General features: G+C 38.4%; 1 protein-coding gene across 1 annotated transcript in view; it reads left to right on the forward strand.

Annotated features, from left to right (window-relative positions):
• Window positions 1–22,879, forward strand: part of itfg1 (integrin alpha FG-GAP repeat containing 1) — a 279,079-nt gene that overhangs the window by 187,427 nt on the left and 68,773 nt on the right. Inside the window, exon 13 of the mRNA XM_041793923.1 lies at window positions 20,783–20,826. Coding sequence (XP_041649857.1) covers window positions 20,783–20,826 — 44 coding nt within the window. The remainder of the gene's footprint in view (window positions 1–20,782; window positions 20,827–22,879) is intronic.

Below are 22,879 nucleotides of genomic sequence, written 5' to 3' on the forward strand. Positions count from 1 at the left end.
ATAAAAAAGAAAGAGTACCAGTTTTATTCCTTACATTTTTTTGCCATTTAAACATAATGAGCTCCTCTGTAACCGCTTTAATTTCAATTGGTTATATGTTTCAAAAATGTTCAGCCAAGACATTTTTCTGCTTTTACCCATGAGTTTTTGCCAACTTTCCACAGACGTGGCTCTGAACCCCAGTGTTAGTGAATTGGACTCTTCTTCTGAGGCTAATTTATGACATAATTGGCCAATCAGGCCCATAAATGGTTTCATAATGGATGATTTAAATAGGTAAGTCTACATGCCAGCAGCACCTGAGCACTGTTAGGCTTGTTCCTTGGCTGCACAGTGATACTTTGTCCTTTTTGTCTTTTTTTTTAGATTTAGTCTGACAATCCATTAATATTTCCAAGATTAGAGGTGTAACAATATTTGTCTCACTGTCAGGTTAGTGCAGTCATGCAAGAGTGGTGAAAAAACACAGTCACACAGATTAATCTATACCCCAATCCAGATAGCAATAACTCTTTAATAAACAACAAAAAAGCAGGAAAAGAAGCAGACACATCAAAACATATGATAGAGTAGGGTAATATGTATCAGCAAGATGAAATGACAGAGCTAGAAGACCCTCTTCCTCTTAAATCAGTGGATTTGAGATATTTTGGGCTCTCTGAGCAGTTTGTCATTGAAAACATGTCAAACATGCTAATGAACATTAGACAGCATTACCCAGAGGTGCCAATCATCAGAGCTAGACAAAAGAAAACAGGTGTTCAACAACTCATCCCAGCTGTTTTTACAAAGTTTCTGGATGTGGAAACAAGGTTTGAGGATAATGCTTTTAAAGGCTATGTGCCCGTTCGCAAAAGAAGAGGAAACAGCTTAAAGCATTTATCCCATTGTGATGTCATCATCTATTCATACAGAAGCCAGCAACCTTTACTGGTTTGGTGAGTGTCTGGCCTGCCCACAAAAATGTCTGGGCCTCTGAACAGCCAAATGGATGTGCACTTCTGTATCTACACTATTTTCACATTCAGTTCATGGCTGTAAAAATGGCAAAAAAGACAACCCATACTCCTTTAGGGAATGGGTTTTAATGTCAAAAGAGTCAATTTTACTGGTCTACAACAAATAAAATCCGTATCTTTGTTGTATTGATAAGAATGATGAGTATTTAGGTGATAAATACACTTATCATGAGTGTTGGGTAGCATTACTTTTGAAACTAACTCATCAGATTACTGCGTTATATACTGAGAAAAGTTATTTGTTACGTCACTGTGTTATCTACTCATGAAACTAACGTGTTAGAGTACTGTTGTGCTACCAAATATAAAAACTCTTTAACTACTGGTTCTACTTGGTTGTAAAAGACGTGATTCACCATGTCTGCCTCTGTCATTGTACAGTCAAAATCATGGCCCATAATCTGTAACTCTGCAGCCTGATAGCACCAATGACTGACAAAGAAACCTTTACAGCTCATTAATACACCCACAATCTGGCAACAACTGTGCAGAGGAAAACAGAATCACACAAACACTGTGCGTAATAACTGCATATAATAGGAACGGCCGCACTGCTGATTCAATAAAAAAACAATACAACAGCGACTTTTAAACTTACATTTCACTGTGATGCTGATCTTATCACTTTTATCCACAAATCCAACATAAAGGGGATAATTCCTCTCTCTAATCTCACTAACTCAGTACACTGGTTATCTCTGCTTATCTTTACAATGGACAGTGTTTTTGGTAACCTCCTTGGGCCTCAGAAGGTTCTTCTCCTTTTCTTCCCTTAGCGATGGTCTTTTTGGTGATGCAGCAAGAATAATGAGCAGGATTTCTAAAAATGTATTTAAGTTTTTTTTTTTTACTTTTTATGAAGATGATGCACATCGGAAAGCATGGGAAATTGGGGAATGAGAGCTGGGAATGACGTACGGGACCACATGTCGGACTTGAACAGACACCACCTTCTTGGAAGACTATCCTGTGTACATCAGACACAATCTAACCACCAGGCCATCAGCACCTCACATGTTAGACTTTTTGTTGCTCTTTTTCTGTTGAACTAAACCAGTACCAAACTATGACCCTAAAACCAAGGTACAAACCGATCCGAGACATCTGTGAACCCTTACACCCACTCAGGGTAGATGATGACAATTAAGTCTGCATACCTAACAGCTTGTTTTTTACCCCATCTAAATCCTGTACTTAATAATTTGACCCTATCAACAAAGAGAACGGCACTCATTATATATTTTTAAGATTTTCAGGAACATAGTCAGGGCATCATTACTGTCTAGTCTTACACAAAGAAATGTGGTTTCACTGTAAGCTGTAAGAAACAATGGAGCACAGAGTTATTGCAGGGTGGACAGATGGATGGATGATTACTGCTGCACAGGGAGGAAATGGGAGAAATCATAAACGCCAAAATTAGAAAGAAGGATAAAATGATGTGTGATGGGAGAGAATGAGGGAGGGGAGATCTCTGCATGAGCATCTTGGAGTATGTGTGAGTGTGGGAAAGAGATGAAGAGAGAGACTGACAGGCAGAACTGTACGAGTTGATTAGTTTCCTGCTCACTTATTAGGATGCAGATTAGCTGCATTGAGAAACATCTGGGAGCTTTTCTCGGTCCCTTCTCCTCTCCCCACTTTTCACCTCCCTTTTCATCTCTGCTCCTTTTTTTTTTCAACAAATCCAACCCTCTTCTTTCTTTTTTTAGCATTTTCTCCTCTCCTTTCTTCCTCCCTCATCTTTTCTTGTTTCATTTCCTCTGCCTTAACCGTCTCCAGCTTGTTTTTACCTTGCTCTTACCTCTGCTCCTGCCCTCACCCCACCATCACTCCACAGCAGAGGTCTCATTTCCTGCCCGCCTGCTTCTTTCTCGCTTCTCTCATTCTGTCAGTCAGGCTTCTTTTGATTCACTTTTTTTTTGTTTCAATCCATTGACTCTGAGGAGATTTACATGGAGTCTTTGAGCATGGCTCTGCCGTCCAGAGGAGGGTTGGACTGGAGGCTGCATATTCAAATTGGTGTGAATACTTCTTTAGAGCACAAAGAAGGCTGAGTAGGAGCGCCATGTTTGTCTAAAAAGCATCCTGCAGAAGCTTATGGTGACAGTTTAAGACATAATGGCAGCCTGCAATGTGACTACAAGCAAGCCATACAGCACAGTATAATACTAATCTCAGCCTGCAGGGAGCACTAACACGAACTACCTACATCTCCTAATCCATCTGGTTGAAATTTGCTTTTTTGTTCTGTGGCACAAAAGCTCAATTACAGGAAAACACCATCATAGTCAAAAAATAATGTTCGGATTGCCTATTGAAGAATCAATTATTTTCAGTGTAAATTAAATGGGTTCCTTACGATCCATTTTACCTGCAGGAGCTTAAAGGATGATGTTTACTTTTCATTTCTATGCTGATGACACTGTCACTTACTGCTTTGCACCTCCTTTAATTAAGCTTCTTGCACATCTCTAGTCTACATTTAATAGGGAATAAGAGCAGACTTATCAGCTGCAGCTTGTTCTAAATGCAGTCCAGGCGAGGCTTATGTGTGCAATCTCAAGGACAGTGGGGGGTGCAATGAAACAACCAAAATGTGAGATCTCTTAACACATTATTATAGAAATAGGTTTGGTCTCTTTATTTAAGCAAAAAAAAAAATATACAGGGAAATCAGAAACTATTCAGACCCCCCTTCACTGTTTTCAGTTTTACAATTGGCACACACCTCTCTATTCAGTGTGGACAAACTTGACTGGCCTGCACAAAGCCCTGACCTCAACTCCATCAGACACCTTGGGGTGAACTGGAACAGAGATTGCAAACTTTATTTATCCCCAAAGGGAAATTCAATAATTGTTAAGGTTGCTGCCTGATTTTAATTTTTAGCATATCTTGATTCTATTAGTTAACCAATTCATTAATTTTGCAGTTACTGAAAATCAAATTGATTTCCATAACTAAGTCTTTGCTGTTGACAACCCATAAATGTCAAGAGCACCTTTCTTTAGACAGTAATCTTGTTTCCCTTTTACTTTAAGGTAACACTGTTAATGAAAATGGTGGTGTTCATTCCTTGTGTTAAGCTCATTTGTAAAGGAAACTTTATGGAAGCCACAGGGAGCTGTTCAGAGACAGTGAGCATACAATAATGCCATAATGATGTTACCCTGAGTGAACACTGAGCAGAGAGATCCTCCTCTGGGATTTGAATCTCCATGGATGTGCAGCTTCTTGTCTTACTTATATTCAAACCAGGGAAGATAAAAGCCATTTAAGGATATATAATGGGTCAAAAAGGGGTTTGTCTTCAGTACAAATGTCTTACTGTAGATATATTATGAAGCTGCCTATTTAAAGGTCTTTTAAGGGCTAATGTGTAAATCTACACTCATGCAGTTAAAGCTGAGTGTAATCTGTCTTAGTCATCTTTGTATCATGGATTACAAAGCCATTAGCATGTGTTTACTTCTGGAGTTGTTGCTTTTTAAGACCAAAATCCAGCTCACTCTCTCTGTATCATTATGTGTGTCTGTTACATGTTGTACATGTAATATTTGTGAAAGGAAGTGGGGATGTGTGTCGTTCCTGTGCATCTCCATGAGTGGTCCTGCAGTCAGCGAAAGCAGCCTGAGGACAATGAGAAGCGATGAGCATTTCAGACCAAGTGCCACTCAGACGTCTTACTGTTGTGCTTCTGTGTCAGTGTGTTTGCGTGTGAAGCGTCTGTTTGGTTTTCATTGACGTGCACTGTAGCCAGTAGCACTGACAGAGCTCATCATGTTTCCCTGTCAAGGTTTGCTCATCACATTATGCTCTTTATGTATGTGTTTGCGTGTGACATTAGCTGACCCAGCAGCTCAGGATTGGGTCGTGATGTTTACATGTGGTTACCATGGCATCGATTCTTTTTATAGAACCCTAACTAGAGCTCTGCCATTCAGGCAGGGTTTTTATTTTTTACAAGAGTAATGATCTGAGGAATTCTTACGTTAGTTATACGGATAAAATGCATGTGTGGATGATCAGACAAAGCTTAAACAAAAAGGGAGATGCTGATAGTTCAGCGGCTATGACATGCCTCATGAGTTGGCTTCTAGACATGCTCCCAACAGTGTTAACTTTGTTGGCTAAAACTATGACTAAAATGTTATTTGACTACCTTTATTGTGAGGACAAAGATGACACTAAGACTAGCTAAAATATAGATCTATGGCGACAAAAACTCTGACAAAAGTATGTTTAGTTTTCATCACAGTAAGTAAACTACACTGAAATGTTGTTGCTGGATTTTTTGACATTCAAAAACATGTTTTTTTTTATATACTGTTTACATAAGGTATGTGTGTATCTTTATCACTGTGTTTTTGATTGCTGATAGCGAATAAATGTGTGTTTAACATTTGTATTACATTTACGAAATTGCTGATTTGATTATTACAAAGAAAATAACTGCCTTGACTCGAAGTTACAACTAAAATGTCAGCACTTTTTATTGACTGAAACTGGACTGAAATCTAAAGACTAAGATTATATTTGGAAAAAGCTGCCAGAATGAACACTGACTCCCTGATTTTCCATGCTATCAACTATCCTGTCCTCTCGGAAAAAGGCAACATGTCTTAAAATAAATCTCTTGAAAAGCTGTTTTCCTGGGGTGCAGACAACCTCGTGTTTAGGTCGCACCCAATGTACACAGGCAGGCCAGGTTCAAATCCAGCCTGTGGCTCCTTTCTGCATGTCTCTCTGTCCCTCTCACATCCCTATTTCTGACTCAATCCACTGTTCTTCCTCATGGAAATAAAGCTCAAAAATCCAAGAAATAAATGTATAAAAGCCATTTGTCTTCTTAGTAATTGCAGGTTTTAAACTGTCTTTCTCATGGCAATATCAGCTACATTTAGCAAAGCATGCAAATTAAGTTCCCGTGCAGCAGTGAAGCTCTTTAGGACCATCTCTTTTTGGCTGTGTGAAGTTTGCAAACCTGCTAGCTTGAAGTACAGTGTTCACAATGGCAAAACATAGAACAAAATGCATTTAACATCTTAATCAGTCCAAAGAGATAAGTACAGACATTCATGGATGGCTGTATAAAAGTACTATAGCAGAGCAGTCATGTCCTAAATTTGAAAAACTTTAACAAACACACCTGGCATCTAGAAGCGGTATTAACACTCAGGCACACTGATGAGAAATGACCTGATTTCAGCATCCCAGACTACAAACTGGCAGTGCAGATTAAGAGCACTGAGGACACCCCTCTGTAGTATCTGACTACTGTGTATTATAGTGATGCTTTTTCATCCAAACCCATCAGTGCCACTGCCCTGTTTGATCAGGGAACAGGCAGCTGTCAAGAGCGGCTCATGGTGGTCAGCAAAGCACATCTCATAAAAACCTGACTTTTAGTTATCATTAATTCAGGAACAGATCCAATCAGTGAGCTGCTTCCTTTATTTATATATGCAACATTTCCTGGGGAATAAGCATCCAAAGCATTGTAAAAATCCAGAGCTCTGACTAGTTTAATTGTCACAGAGTAAAACGCAGAGTGAAATATCTTTGGTTATTAGTTTGTTGTTTTTCTATTGGACAAAAAAAATAATTCTCAGACTTTGTGGCTGGCCAGTGAATAATTGAATTGTGGAGAAGTAGCTGGCTACTTGTATTGCACTGCGTAGGCATATCTCCCACAGGAAGGTTAGCTTCTCTTCTCTGGGTTAGTCTTTTATTTATCAGGACATAAGTACTCTATCTGTGTATTCAGCACTGTACCAGATCTGTTTATTCACCACTATATCTTTCATTGGCAACTGGCTAACATTCCTTTGTAACATTGTGACCCTTACTGACTTTAAATCTCTCAGCACCAGACAACGATATGTGAACATTTAGATTCTTCCAAATCTTTTGATACCATTCTTCAAAATGAACCAATCTATTATTTCAATAATTGAAAATCCAGAGCTGAAAAATATTCAGATCTATAGTTATATTTTTAATAGCAAAATAGAGAGAGCACTGACAAAGGCTGGCCACACTGCAAGGTGGTTTCCAGATTTTACACAATTTAAAAAAAACATAGGAGACCACAGACATGAGGACAGTTTTGAATGATTTTTCATTTTATAATCCAGAGTAGATGACTCAGTCAGACTGTGAGACCACACACCTGACTTGTATAGTAAAAGTTTTACAGTGAAGACTACCCACATAAGACCCCAGACAAACTTTTGTGATCAAACATAGATAACTAAACATGGAGGATGACAGAAATCTTTGACTGGCTGTCCTGGCTGAATGAGGGTGAATCCTAGATTAGATCATGGTGGAATTGTATTTGTGTTTGTGAGCTGTAAATAGTTACTTTGAGATTAGTCTGAAGCAGTGGTTCCCTTCTTTTTGAGTATCAGGACCCATTACCACCTCCTTATGAGAAACTTCAACTCAAATTTTTAAACAATCAACCACACAAATGTATTTAATGAAGAATGTAGCAGTTTGGACCTCAGGTATAACAAATCATGGTTAAGTAAAGGAACAGGACAAAAGGCATTGAGTTACAGAAGCGCATGTATATATTTTGTTTTTACTTTTTTCCCCCAAGATTTAAAGGAAACTGCAATTTTGCAAGGAATTACCCCATTTTCTTGGGAAAACTAGCTTTTTATTCCAAGAAATGAAACTAGCGTTAGTTCATGCAGGACATTGTCATACGCCTAGCCATTATCGCCTCCCAGCTTCCACAGCCAATCACAGCGCTTTCTCACAACACAGTAGTCCATTTAAATGTGACTTCTCACTAATCCTTGTCTGCATTAATGCTGATGCACCACACTGCTGCTGCAGCAAATCTTAACCTCCTCCATCACAGCTACCTCCTCTATAGCATAAAACTGTTGCACCCTCACATTCAAAATCATGTGAGGATGGATTAATTGCTTTAGAACTAATTTTATTGTATTCAGTACACATTGTCATTTATTTATCCGTCCATATGGGAATTTCTAGCCATGCGCTTCCTGGAAAGTCAAAGCATACTGCTTGACCAACCCAGGGAGCATCTTTAGTGCAGAGCCCTCTCTACCAAGTAAAGCTGTATATCTATTTTGCAATAAAATTGTATTTTTATTCTATGTCCACAGTTTTACCACATCTGAGCCTAAGCGACTTCAAGTCATAAATATCAAACATGTTTACAGGATGCACTGAACTTTAGTTTGTAGTTACACTGGGATAAAGTTCAGTGCATCCTGTAAACTAAAAACTTTAAAATGTGCAGTTCTAGCTTTATGTAATATGTTCCTGGGAACTATTCAACTGCTCGGGAAGTTTCTCTTTTGGTGTCAGTCAATGACAATCAATTAATCACTTTCAACGTAGAAAAAACGAGGGCAAATTTAGTCCAACATGTTCAGAAAAATTGACGTAAGAGTCTTCTTAAAGGAACTACATTACACAAAGGACACAGTGAATTTATTACCCAGAGAGAGCAAATCTTTCCTGTTGCTATGCTTTAAATCATGTCTTGTGTGACTAGCCTAAATTACACAATATATCAGTGCATCTCATACATTCTGCAAGAGTTTGCCTGCATTTGTTTTTAATTAACTAGGCCCAATATTAGACCTCTATTTTGATTGTTTTGATTTTGAAATATAAATTGTAAGTGTGTCCTGCTCTTTTTATTTTCTAAAATCTCAGCACATCTCAGAAAGGTCCAGCTGAAAACTGACACTGCATTACCAAAGTGCTGTTCAAAATAGGGTCTGCCAATTAAACTGAAGGTCATTACCTGAGCAGGTTTTTGTTTATTCACTTGGCTCCCCATTAGTGTATTTATCAAAGTAGCAGCTTTTCTTTCTTGGAGTAGCATGCAACATCAAATTGAATTCCACACTAATGATTACAAGTCCAAGGCTAAAGGAAAACAGACAAATTTAAGACAGCATTAATGATAGTGACACAGTGAGCAGTAGATTCTTAAGCATTCACATAATATAGATCTACCCAGCAGAATGAAATGCTAGGCACCGCTTGGAAATATTGTGTTTCTTGTTAAAATATAATACATGTGATTTCTAAACTTTAATAGCATAAGAAATGGAGGAGAATCTTCATTCATAATTAGATATTGTTATTATGCAGCAAATAGTAGTGACTATTTCTTGATTCTCAGTGAGATCAACCATTGCTAAAGGTTTAGAAAGACCCTAACTTTGAGACTCAAATGCTAAAATGATCCTTGAGAACAGTGTTACTAAACCCTGCTTAAACAAAGAGCCAAATTGTTTCTAAGATTTTTATTTTGGCCTTTTCATGCCTTTATTTGATAGAGACAGTGGATAGACTCGGAAACAGGGAAGAGAGTGGGGAGAGACATGCGGTAACGGGCCACAGGCCAGATTCGAACCCAGGCCGCCCACATACATGGGTAGCACCTTAAACCATTCGACCATCTGCGCTCCCCCAAATCATTTAAAAATGCATCTGCAAGAGCCAAGAGGTGGAAATTGGCAAAAATAGGTTAAGGTGGCTGTAAAAATAAGTTAAAGGTGGCAAAAATGGTCAAAAAGCAGCCAAAAAGAAATGGTGAAAAGGGGCAAAATAGGTATAAAATGGCAAACATTGGGAGTAAAGTGGCAAAAAGGGGGAGAAAGTGGCAAAAATGGGTGAGAAGTGACAAAAAAAAAATAGTTACAGTTGGCAAAAAATTGTCAAAAAGCGGCAAAAACATGTCAAAAATGAGTGAAAAGTGACTTAAATGGGCAAATATCTGTTAAAAGATGGGAAAAATGGGGAAAAAGTGGCAAAATGGGGAAAAAGTGGCATTTAATTGCAAAAGACAGCTAAAATGGGCAAAAAGTGACAAAAAAAAGGCAAAAAAATGGGCAAAAATTGCAAAAACCAGGATAAAAGAGTAAAAAATGGGCAAAATCTGGATAAAAGTGTCAAAAATGGTTAAAAAGTGACAAAAAGAAATGGCAAAAATGTGCTGAAAGCAGTAAAAATTGAATACAAGTGACAAAAGATTGCAAATAAGGGCAATGGAAATATACAGACAAAAAATAAAGGTTGATGATTAAGTTTGACAATTCAAGCCTACTGTGTAAGTGTGCAAAACAAACTGATTAAAGTGGCTTGCAATGCGTAATTTCTGAGGTCGAAGTTTCCTTTTTAAGGTTTTCCAGGAGAATAAAATTTAAAATTAAGACATAAAAGATCCAAAGATCATCACAAAAGAGCCACATATGGCTCAAGAGCCACTCGTTGAGTAACACTGCTTTAGAAGAAACCCTGAACCTACTTATTTTTGTGCAACAATATAGTGTGTATAAGGTCATTGCTAGAAAATGTTGATAGATTTGATATTTTACAGCATGATGTTTTATGTCCTTTGGTTAATTCCCCAACATGCTACAGATATTAAATGAGATACATTCTGGTTTTTCATACAAGATAATAAGGCACTAATGTCTTTTATTCATAATGTACAATACAAGGGTAAAACAGCCTTTTTTTGTTTGTTTATCTCGATTGAAACAGCATTTTTTTGCCTTTTTGGACTCATAATCCTGACAAATCATAATACTTCTCATCCAGCCCGATTCTTACCAGTACACAGCATGATTTAGCATTATTTTACTCTCTATTGTTGAAATTAACTCTCAGTGTGTTTTATTACAAGCGCACTTACTAACAGCTGCTTTTCATGGAGACTTGATTTTTCATCAACACTTAAAAAACACTGGGCTGAGGAACAAAAAGGGGCAGGAATATGTGCACGCTGCTCAATGGCTTGCTTACCATTTCAATGATGAACACACACTGGCACAAGCCAACCTGCACAGAAAACAGAGGCCAGTTCATCCTCCACTTGATTAGGTTAGTCCTGTGAAGGAGTTCCCATCAGTCTTAATGTTACTCCAGAAAATAGGCTGACTCTGTGAGGCTCTCTGGGTGAGTAAGGAGAGAGAGAGAGAGAGAGAGAGAGAGAGAGGGAGAGAGAGAGAGAGAGAAGGAGTGATGCTGTATCGGCAAGAGACAAAGTGTGTTCCCCACAGGATGTGTGACAGCTATTCCAGGGATCTTGTTTCGGCCATGGAGGAGCTGTTATGTACTTGTAACATGTCAGCCAAAGATTGAAGAACAGAGCAGCCTCACAGAAAGAAAGATTAGATTTAAGCGACCTTCCTTCCAGGAGTGTAGTGACAGCCCTGTCTACACAGATGCTCTGAACACATACACTGCTGAAATTTCTTAAAATTTTCAGGTCAGCCTGCCGCTGAGATCTCCCTGAGTATCTTTTCACATATGCACTTCTCAGCAGAACACTCTCACTCTCTGACATGCATGGGGGGGGGGGGGGGTAGGAAGGCAAGGATATTGAAATGGCACATGAAGCAACAGTATCTGACATAGCAACTGTTAGTGCAGTTTTATAAAAGTTATGTATTTTTGGAACTTATTCAGTAAAAGTAAACAAATCTAAACTTGCAAGTAGAGAAGAGTAAAGAAAACCTGACATATAAGATAGACTCTTTTAAACATTCATGGCTATGGATACACAGAGCTGTGAAAAAGTAATTCCTCCTTCCTGATTCCTTATTTCTGTATAATTGTCATACTTAAGTATTTGAGATCATCAGCTGCACTTTAACTTTTAAACTTTGCTGCACATACTGTACATTGACGACATACATTAAGTTTTTTGATCAGATGTTTAGAACCCTCTGGCTCCGTTGTGTTTCTTTGTTTGACAGGATGTAAGACAAAGTTTGGCATGAGACGAGACCCTGACAGTTTATTTCCATGGGATGCCAAATATAATTTAGCTTTATTACGTCTGGACTGGAAATTAGACTGTCAGTTAAGTCTGCTGGTCTGATTTCCATCACCAAAACACATCAATCCCCATCACTTCATCTTGAATGTGTCCATTTGAATTGAGAGTAAACACCTTGTCTCTCTTGTTTGTAATAAGAGAGTAACCTGACAGCCATTTTCTGGCATACATAATTTGTATTCAAGCTGTTTGTTCCTCTTGGTCCTTCAGTGCTCCGACATGTTTCTATTTTTGATGGTGTTTTTGTATCTTGGGGATTAAACTTACTAAGGTTGTACTTAAAGTTGACATATCCTGTTTCCACCTTTGAACACAGTCCCCTGTGGAGTAAATGAAACGTCTGTGCCTGCTTTGGTCAAAATATAATATGGATCAAGCACCAGAGGAAGTTTTTGACCCCGTATAAACCAACTTTAACAGCCTTTTTCAAAGTGCGTGGTTTCGGTGTGTCTCTTTAAATGTAAATACGCTCCTTCTCACCTCTGCCCTTATTCCTGTGGGGTGTGCTGACACAACATCTGTTTGCTTCCATGGCTATGGGTGTAGATCTGTGGGTGGAGATACCAGGTAAGGGGCAGGTATCATAATGACTCCTATTGTAACAACACGGTGAGATCAGGTTCTGAATGGACTGCAGGTATTGTATTCTTTGACACATGTAGACCCAAAACAAAGGACTGGGATGGCTTATTTAAACATTTTTTGGGTCAGTAGGTCGTCTGAGGTTTTCTTTTTAGTTGTAGTTTAGTTAAAATACATTTCCAATGCTTGTTTGTTTGCTAACATTTAGTGTAGTTTCTATTAGCTTTAGCTTTGTTGTATTATGGGACACTTGTCAGTGGTGACAACAAAGGGCCAGAGAGCTATTGTTTAATTAAAGCATGCCATTTTTAAAAATGTTTTCTATTATAAAGGGGCAACTGGTGCTCAGTAGGTAGAGTCAGTCCTCTCTCAATGGAGAGGTCAGGGGTTTCATCCCCAGCTACTGAAGTCTCATGTTGATGCGCAAGACACGTAATCCAGAATTGCCTTACTTTAAATGTGTATGGATGTATATAGACTGAAAGCATTTGGACGCTTGACCATTAGACCAACATGGACTGTAATGTCACTGTATTCAAACACATACTTTTTTTTTTTTTTTTTTTTTTTTCAAGATTTATTTTTGGGCCTTTTCGTACCTTTATTGGATAATAGAGGACAGTGGATAGACTCGGAAACAGGGAAGAGAGCAGGGAGAGACATGTGGTAAAGGGCCACAAGCCGGATCCGAACCCTGGCCGTCTGCGTACATGGTGAACGCCACAAACCACTCGACCATCTGCGCACCCCAAACACATTATGGAGTTGGCCCCCATATTTCAGCTATAACAGCCTCCACTCTTCTTGGAAGGCTTTCCATAGGATTTTTGAGTGTTTTTTTGGGAATTTGTGCCCATTCATTCTGTACTGCAATTATGAGGTCAGGCACTGATGTTGGATAAGAAGGCCTGACTCACAATCTCCATTCCAGTTCATCCCAAAGGTGATCTCGATCAAGATCAGGGCTCTGTGCAGGCTAGTCAAGCTGGAATAGAAAAAGGCTTTTCCCAAACAGTTGCCACAAAGTTGGAAGCATAGCATTGTCCAAAATGTCTTGGTAGCAATTAGGATTGGCCATCTCTGGAAATAAGGGGCCAAGCCCAAACTCGGAAAATTAGCCCCATACTACAGTATTATCTCTCCTCCACCAAACTTCACTGTTGGCACAATGCAGTCAAGCAGGTAACTTCTCCTGGCATCTGCTAAACCCAGACTCACCCATCTGACTGCCAGAGAAGCATGATTCAGTCCACAGAACATGTTTCCACTGTTTCTCTTCAGTGCCAGTGTGCTTAACACCACTCCAACACTTGACATTGGGCATGGTGATGTGAAGACGATGTGAGGATGCAGCTGCTTGGCCATAGAAACCCACTCCATGAAGCTCCCAACGCACAGTTTTTGTTCTGCCAGTGGAAGTTCAGAACTCTCCAGTTATGGAATCAGCAGAGTGTTGGAGACTTTCATGCACCTCAGTAGTCGTTGACGCCACTCTGTGATTTTATTTGGTCTTCTGCTTCATGGCTGAGTTGCTGTTCCTAAATGCTTCCACTTTCTAATATCACTTACAGTTGACTGTAGAATATCCAGCAAGGAGGAAATTTACTGAAGAAAGCTAAGAAGATCAGTTTTACCATTTATCATTTACAAACCCTGACAAAGGAGATCATGCTGAACAGTGACACAAAGATCTTTTTTGTTCCCTCAGTCTTTTTTTTTTTTTGTTCTTTTACAAGAAGCTACCATGAAAAAAAGACAGAGCTCTGTCTAAATGTCACAGATATATTGGCGGTGCTTTGGTATTGAATCCCGGTTCCTTTTTGCCTTTCTATTGATGATGAATGTCCAAATATCTAGAGCCCTGTACTTCTGTTTTTGCTGCCATGCTATCTGAACAGGTATTGGCATTGTTTGATTCTAACTAGAATAATTGAAATTGAGAATTCTAGTATTGTGAAATCTCTAGAACAGGCTGGCTTTTTCAAATAATGAGATGCAGAGACTCCTCTGTGAAGTGCATTTTAAACACTTTCTGCTCTTATAGCCTTTTAACTACAAAGGCATGAATAGAAAGAGAGGCTGTTGAAGTGAAAACAGTTACTCTCTGATGTGTTTGGGTATTAAGTATTATGTAAAATGAATGGTAAAGAATGCAATACACTAAACCACGCTGTAAGCCAAGTGTTTCTGTTCTCTCTATGATCTGTCTTATGCTCTATCTTCTCTTCCCCAATAATCCCAGATGGGATTTACCTCAAACAATGACAGTCTAATCCCTTTACATTATTGATTTCAGTGTCAGTGCCTGTGGCCTGACCCCCGGACTGCATGAAATTCAAAGAAGCAGTGAAAATTCGGATCTCTATGATTTATTGATCATCGATGTCCTTCATAGGTGACTTTGGTCAAAAGCTTGTGACGTTTGAGATATTTGGAGTTGATGAGCAGGATAATTACAGGCAGGGCTGATTCTCAACACTTTTATGTGGACATCAGACTGACACTCAAACCTTGATCTTTGCAGGGCCATGTTACCTACTTACAATTCCCAAAAAGCTGGGGCACTGTGTAAAATGTAAAGCAAATCTCATAAACCCATTTTTATTCACAATAGAACATAAACAACATATCAGATGTCAAAACAGAGACATTTTATCATTCCAAGAAAAATATGAGTTTATTTTGTACTTTATGGCAGCAGCACATCTCAAAAAAGTAGGGACAGGGCCATTTTTACCATTGTGGAGCATCCCATCATCTTTTAACAACAGCCTGTAATTGTCTGAGAAGTGAAGCCAGTTGGTGAAGTTTTGGGAGAGGAATGTTGTCCCATTCTTGTCTGGTGTAGGATTCTAGCTGCTCAGCAGTGCTGGGCCTTCTTTGTTGGATTTTTTCTTTTCTGATACTCCAAATGTTTTCTGGTGGTGAATGGTCTGGACTGCAGGCAGGCCAGTTCAGTACCCAGACTCTTCTACTGTGAAGCCATGCTGCTGTGATGATGCAGTAAGTGGTTTAGCATTGATTTGCTTGTTTGGGGACCCAGCTTCTCCTTAATATAAATGGGGGCTCCAAGGAAGAGTGTTTAAGAACCACTGCATTACACTGTAGGGGCCAACAGCAGAAAATTAAGAGGCTTATATTTCTATCATTTCCCAAAAAAAGTACACATAAAATGTTTTAAAGTTTTTAAAGATGTTCTGGCCACTGAAGACCTTCTTTGGTATCTTTACATGAAAACATTTGTAGCCTTTGTGATGCAACACCAAAGTGATTACTAAAAAAGCAATATTGAATGACAACGATACATGGACCTTGGTAAGAGGACATTTTTATCTTTGATTAGTTAAAATGTCCAAATGAAACCTGTTTAATAAAAATGTTCAGTAGCTGATATGTGGTGTGGTCAATGTGGTCAGGGCACAAATGTTTGTCTTTCATCTGAGATCCCCTTCAGGCATTTTCTTAATAAGCTTGTGAACTTCAAAGCAGCAAATTTGCCTTTGCTTCACGTACGACATTTCTTTTTAAATCAAAGCTTTAAAAAAAAACGCCTCTTGTTTATTCACATAAATGACCTCAGAAGGGTTACCACATGGAGGGATCAGAGTACAAGAAAGTGGTGCAATGCAGTGATCATCCCCTGACTATTACTGCATCAGCATACAACATTGGCATAATAAGTCACAATGAAAGATAAATAAATTTCTAAATGTAAAAGTTCACATTGAAATGTCAGTGATTTTTGCAGATTGAGTCTCTAACAAAGTATCAGTAAATGAACTTGAGCATGTTACTGAAAGCACTTCTCACTAAAGGACACACTTAACATTCACACCACATTCACACACTGATGGCAGAGGATGCTGCGTGAAGTTTCCATCAGTATCAATTAATCCTATTCAGTCACATTCACATGCCACTGATGCTGCGATGGGAGAAATTTGGGTTCAGTTTCTTACCCAATGACTTTGATGACAGGAGCTGAGAATCAAACCCTTAAACTTCTGGTTTAGAGACAGCCAAGTCTACCTCTGATCCATGGCCGCCATCTGTACCTATAAAGAATAAATAAATAAAATTCAGCCTGTGGTGATTTATGGATGGTGACATTTCCTTTCTTCAAGAAGGAAGAAATTTTACTCAAGAATACAAATGTAAACTTTCTATTCACAAAACAAGCAAAATAATTACTGTATAGAAATTAAAGTCAGTGAGGGTTATCATTTCAGATAACTTGAGAAATTAGATTATATTTGGACGCATGCAGTAGCTTTTAAAATGTATCAGTCTGGTAAAGGGATATTCTGGCATCTAATTTCTAAGTTCATCAAACAAATTTAAATTTAAAAGGCTGACTAGTCTAAATGTGATAAAGCACATAGCCAGAAAAGGTTTAACACTTGGTAACAGCATATGTGGGTAAAAATGGCAAATTGAGTTACAGACTGTGGTTAACACATGTGTACTACCACCATCACCTACAGCATCTACGTGCCTGTGCTGGTCGCCCACTGCTGTGGTTGACATGGCAGTTAAAGGTACAGTGTGGAAAATAAGGAATATCAGCAAAATCTGAGTCAGATGTTATTGACTGTTTCTCAAACAGTGGAACTGAAAATATTGGGTATCTGTTTTTTCATGCCATCTGTGGTTCTGTAGAAACATGCAAGATGCAAAAACCCTAGAGGGTGAAGTCCATGAAGGGGACTGTCTCTACATAGATTAGATTAGATTAGATTAGATTAGATTAGATTAGATTAGATTTGATTTGATTTGATTTGATTAGATTAGATTAGATTAGATTAGATTAGATTACATTAGATTAGATTAGATTAGATAGATACTTTATTGATCCTGAAGGAATGAAAGACTTACTGCAAGTTCATAAAATTTAAACAACTAATAAAAACTTAAAACAAAAAGTAAGGCAATTTGTGTTTGGTATATTATTTCTTTGTTGTAACAATGCTTCTTGGTAATAAATCTTATACCACTGGAAAGCCTGTTTATTACCCTTTTAAATTATGCCACATTTGTAAGGATCATGCATTTGTGGGATGAGCAGCAGAGCTGAGTGTGTGGGTTGCGCCCATGAAAAATGTGCCAAATCTTCTCTGCCAATGCCAAACAGCTTATTTTGCTGTTGCTATTGACTCTTGTTTTGAGCTTCTGGTACCCCCAGGTGCTGCGAATTAGGTGCCTGATTGGCAGCACCTGTGAGCATGGGCCCTGCTACAGTGGTCAGTAGATGTCTGCTTCAAGAATCGGCATGCCACATTTGACTGATCTGGATAGGGCCTGTCAGTTGGGCAACTTCAAGCTGGTGTTCCTCAAAACCAAGTTGCGGCATTGTTTGGAGTGAACCCTAGTACCATCTCCAAACTGAAGGCCAACTTCCATATAACAGGGAATGTCAGAGACAGGCCGCAAAGTGGGCGTCCCAAGAAGACAACACCCCAAGAATACTGTTTTTTCACCCTGTCAGCAAGAACTCTATCCTCCAAGATGACAACACTCGCCCCCATTGCATTGTTACAACAAAGAAATAATGTACCAGACACAAATTGCCTTACTTTTTGTTTTAGGTTTATATATGTAAAACAAAAATCAAAAAGCTCTGACAAAGGATTTTAAAGAGCAATCAGGTGCATGAAAAGTTAGAATATTTTAAATAAAACATGGAGTGAGGGTATGGGTCCAAGAGGCATTTTTGTCAATTTCATCATGTCAAGGAAAAGAAAAAACATCCCCATTAATGAAATTGCGATTTGATATGCGATTATTCCTTAACTTTCTTTTATTCCTAAACAATGGCTGAAAAATTCTTTAAACATGTCAAATTCTGATGATTTTGACATGTATTGCCAATTTGGATATGAATTATTGCATTGAAGGGGTTTTGTCGTTCTTAAATTTAATAAGAAAAAAGTACTAAAATAGAGAAGGAAGAATTTTTGTAGACTATTCTAAAAAAATGGCACCTTAATGATTGCATTATGTCATGCATAACATCTCCGATGCAAAAGAAAAAGTTTAAAATTGGATTTTGACACAAATTTCAGGTCAAGGAAGCATTGCACTTTTTGCGATTTGACAGTTGCAGCAGGCCATATTGCGATTTAATCTAATTTTTTAATGAATTTCCCCAGCCCTGCTACCTAGTCATGCACAAAGGATTTATTATGCAGCAAATGTGCCACAACCCATGGCTGTAGAGGGCCCCTGTCTAATGTGTTGCATTCTTTACCAGAGCTCAACACATGGCGGCACACATGTATCACTTGGCAGCCAAAGTCAAGCTTATCTGCATTTCTTTTGTCTAGGCCTTTTCACCCCTGGTGATACGCCCAGAGACCTCCGGTGGTTTTCAGGTGGACATTCACATCAGGACCAGGGGCTTGAGACAAAACTTTAAAGTTTAAGTCATTTAAAATGTTGGGAGCATTTGCAATGAAATTTTCCTGAAAATTTTGGAGGATTTGTTTGGGTATTATGGGGAATTTGCCCTTTATTTTTCAAGTCTTTTCAGGAATTTGGGGAGATGTTTATGTATTTATTGGAATTTCAAGGGAATTTAGGAAATAATTTGGGATGTGTTGGGGAATTGCTTTGCATTTTTTAGGTATTTTCATGTAAATTTGGTTAATTTACTAAAAGTTTTTAAATTTGATTGGGAATTTTGGGGTAGTCTTTGAATTAAGAATTATGAGAAAAATGTAATGGAATTTTGATGTTGGAAGGAATTTTATAAAAATGTTTATTATTATTATTATTATTATTATTATTATTATTATTATATTGCTTTTTTATTATCATTAAAATCACTATTATTATTATTTTATTTTTTTATCTTAAATTTAACATTGTAAAAGTTTGGGAATTTGGGTGGGAATTTCAGTTGGAAAAATAAACATTAATAATTGTAATGTGGGCATTTTATGCAATTTTCATGGAATTTGGGGGAATGTATTTATAAATTTTGTGGTAATTTGATTTAAAGAATTAAGGAGAATATGCTTGACGTTTTAAGGAATTGGCATGGATTTATGAGGGCAAATATTCCTTGGAATTTTTAGGCTTTGTGGTGTTTCACAGCTTAGGTCTCAGGAGGTTTAGACAAGCCTCTAATAGAGATGTTGCACATCGACACATACAACAGAAACAGAGGCAGATCTGTGGCCTCACACAACCCTGCAGAAATGCGTCACTTGGTGCAAGATACCCTTCAGACCCATGGTATTCACTTCTTTTTCAATAGTTAACATTCAGTGAAGCTCAATGTGTGCCTCAGAGGTGTTAATGTAATGAAGAGTAAAAGGAAAATGAATAGAAAACCATGGTGCTCAATGAATGGATATGAAAAACAAGCAGGGTGCTATGAACAACGATGCTTTCAGATTTGGTGAATGGAGATCCTGTAAGATGGGACCTTTCACATTTTTCAGTGGATATGAGGGTGACTCAGTCACCAGTCACCTGCTATCATTTATTCTAGTGTTAAAAAGTCTTTATATGAAACACAAAGTCCTCCATAATGCTCTGCCTACATTTTTAATCTATGTGAACAGTAAATGTTTGTGATTAACATGTTTGAGTCGAGCTAATAATGAACTATCCAATCCACCCACTGTGTATACAACTTAACAGAGGGCACTGCTGTGTTCACGTTGAATAGGTGCATTGAGTTCAGCTGCTGTTTATTACAGCGCTGGGTGCAGACCTTATTAACAGAGCATTGGGCTTCAGTGTGACTCCATCAGGCGAATCAAGGCAACCTAGACCCAGGACCCTATTAGTATGCTAATAAAGTCCCTTTTCTAATGACTGATTAGCAATTCAGCGGATTTGTTCCTCGCTCTTCTTGTATACACAAATAAGTGAAATGCTCTCTTAACATGCGTGTAGACATGCACACGCAGAGCTAATAGTTTGCACATTTATTTTTTATGTTTCTCATTGCTGGCAATTTATTCATAACCCCCCTTCCTCCTCTGTCTCGTCCAAATTCACCTCCTTCACTGAAAAAAGGATTCAATTCTATAAAGCATCATTTGAATGCGAGGTAAGCTACGGTACAGTTAATAAGAAGGAGATATTTTGTTGTTTCGGCTGTCAATCACAGTGGAGTCATCGTTTTAGAAAAGTTTATTTCCCAGTGCGAGTTTGACATGCTTGATGTTTGAAATATGTTTTTACAGTCGCCTCAGGGCACAGGAGCAGCACCGTCACAGATGACAGTTGTTCCACGGCAGATTGTGTTATTGTTTTGGACATGTAACACACGCTGAACAGCATGTCTAACTCTACTATCTCTGTATTTTTTTTACCTCAGTGCTCAGCGGCCTTTGCTCCAACGACTGTCCTGAAGATGTCAAGGTAAGAATTCTCTCTTTGTAATGACAACACTTAATAATTGTATATCTTTTCTGTCTGACAACTCTCCAGGTCTAGGCGTACTGTCTCGATAAGCTCATACTTTCCCAGGCATGCGTCTTTATCTTCCTCCAGACTCTCCTCTCAGCACTTTTTCTTCTGCAGATTCATGGAGAAAGACAGAAATAAATCCAGCGCTGGTTAAACTTCATGCATGTGTGGAGGATCAGGTTTATAGTCAGGAAATTAGGGAAGGGGATTTGAATGGGTGATGTGTTTTAGAGCTCTAGGGTAGCATAAGCTCCTGATTTTATGTAAAGTACCTATCTTCAGTAAGGATGGGAAAAAAAGGAAGGCACAAAAGTAAATGGGCTTTTTCTTACATAAAATATTAATAGCCCATGATTTTCACCTGTTAGTAGCCCTCAGCCTTCCATCCACATGGGTTTATTTCCTCACCTATGCTGACTATGCCGTACCGCTGTTTTGGTTGGCATTTTCCAATTAAACATCAGTGCATGGCTTTTTGTATTCAAGGGCAATTATATGCCAGGTGTGCCTGTTACAAACTGCAGTCTCAGAGGGAGCAGTTTGATTTTGTTTCTTGTTGCAGCTCAGGGTCATTTTTCACTGCAGTTTTCTCTCCAGACATTCAGTTTCTACTCAAAATTCAACCTTAACAGTTCTTTTACCTTCATGGGAGTTTTCAAGGTAAGGCTTGTTATCTGAGTCTGTGGAACAAGACGAGGCCTTACTCATCAGTTTGATACGTACAAGCTTTTAAAAGTTGTGTTCAGTCTTTCACATTGATTCCAGCTTCAATGTGTGTCCTTTATTTCAATAACAAAGGAAATGGCGGTGATACACACTCAGAAGGTGCCAATACCACTATGTAAAGACAAAGTAGTACATCGACAGGGGTAGAGGAACCACAAGAGATTAGCTTTTATGTCAGTTCTTTGAAAGATGTAGTCAATTATCTTAAATCTCAGCATCTCACCAGCTCTTCAAACTATGGAAAACTTTAGGATTACACGCCGCCATTAGTTTTTTTTGGAACAGGTTCAGTTTTTTTTTCTCTCTTGCATCAATCCAAGTCATTTAAAGATGTAATATGTAGAATATTGCACTGGAATATTTATTTTCACATTTAAAAAGTGACCATTTGTTACTGAGGTCTTATAGTATCTCAGATATTTTCTAAAGTTTCAAACACAGAAAATTCTTAATTTTTTTAATGGAAACAGAACGTGTCTTGTCATGATGACTGCCATAGATTGCCATAGCCCAAACTCACCTCCACAACATGGAAACCCATGATCTGCATTTCCAGCAAGTTAAGACCAGCACTACTCAACTCCAGCCACCTCCACAGCCTCCTTCTCAATACTAGTTCTGGTTTTAAATTGAGGACACTGTTTAATGAAGACGGCACCTCATAAGGCATATTTACTAAAAAGAAAACTGATGTTTTGTTTTCATTCATGCATTTCCCACTGTGTGAATGGTTCTGTCATCAAACAAATTTTAATATTAGACAAAGATAACCCAAGTAAAAACAAAATGTGATTAACCTCACTTTTTGGAAAGCAGAGTTCAGTTTCATTAGCCACACCCAGGCCTGATTTCTGATTACAGACCCGTTGACTCAGTAAATCCCTTAAATAGAACCTGTCTGATAAAGTGAAGTAGACTAACAGAGCTCAAAAAAAACAACACATCACAGTGCCATCTAAATAAAATCAAGAACAGATGAGAAACAAAGTCACTGACATCTATCAGTCCAGAATGGCATTTGGACTGCAGCGAACCATGGTGAGAGCCATTATCCACAAATGGAGAAAACGTGAAACAGTGTTGAACCTTCCCAGGGGTGGCTGGCCCACCAAAATTACTCCAAGAGTGCTTCAAGGACTCAGCCAGGAGGTCACAAAAGAACCCAGAACAACATCTGAAGACCTGCAGGCCTCACTGGCCTCAGTTTAGGTCAGTGTTTATGACTCAACAATATGAAAGAGAAATGGCATCCATGGGAAGGTTCCAAGGCCAAAACCAC

Source organism: Cheilinus undulatus, linkage group 1 (genome assembly GCF_018320785.1).
Source record: "Cheilinus undulatus linkage group 1, ASM1832078v1, whole genome shotgun sequence".
Taxonomy (NCBI): domain Eukaryota; kingdom Metazoa; phylum Chordata; class Actinopteri; order Labriformes; family Labridae; genus Cheilinus; species Cheilinus undulatus.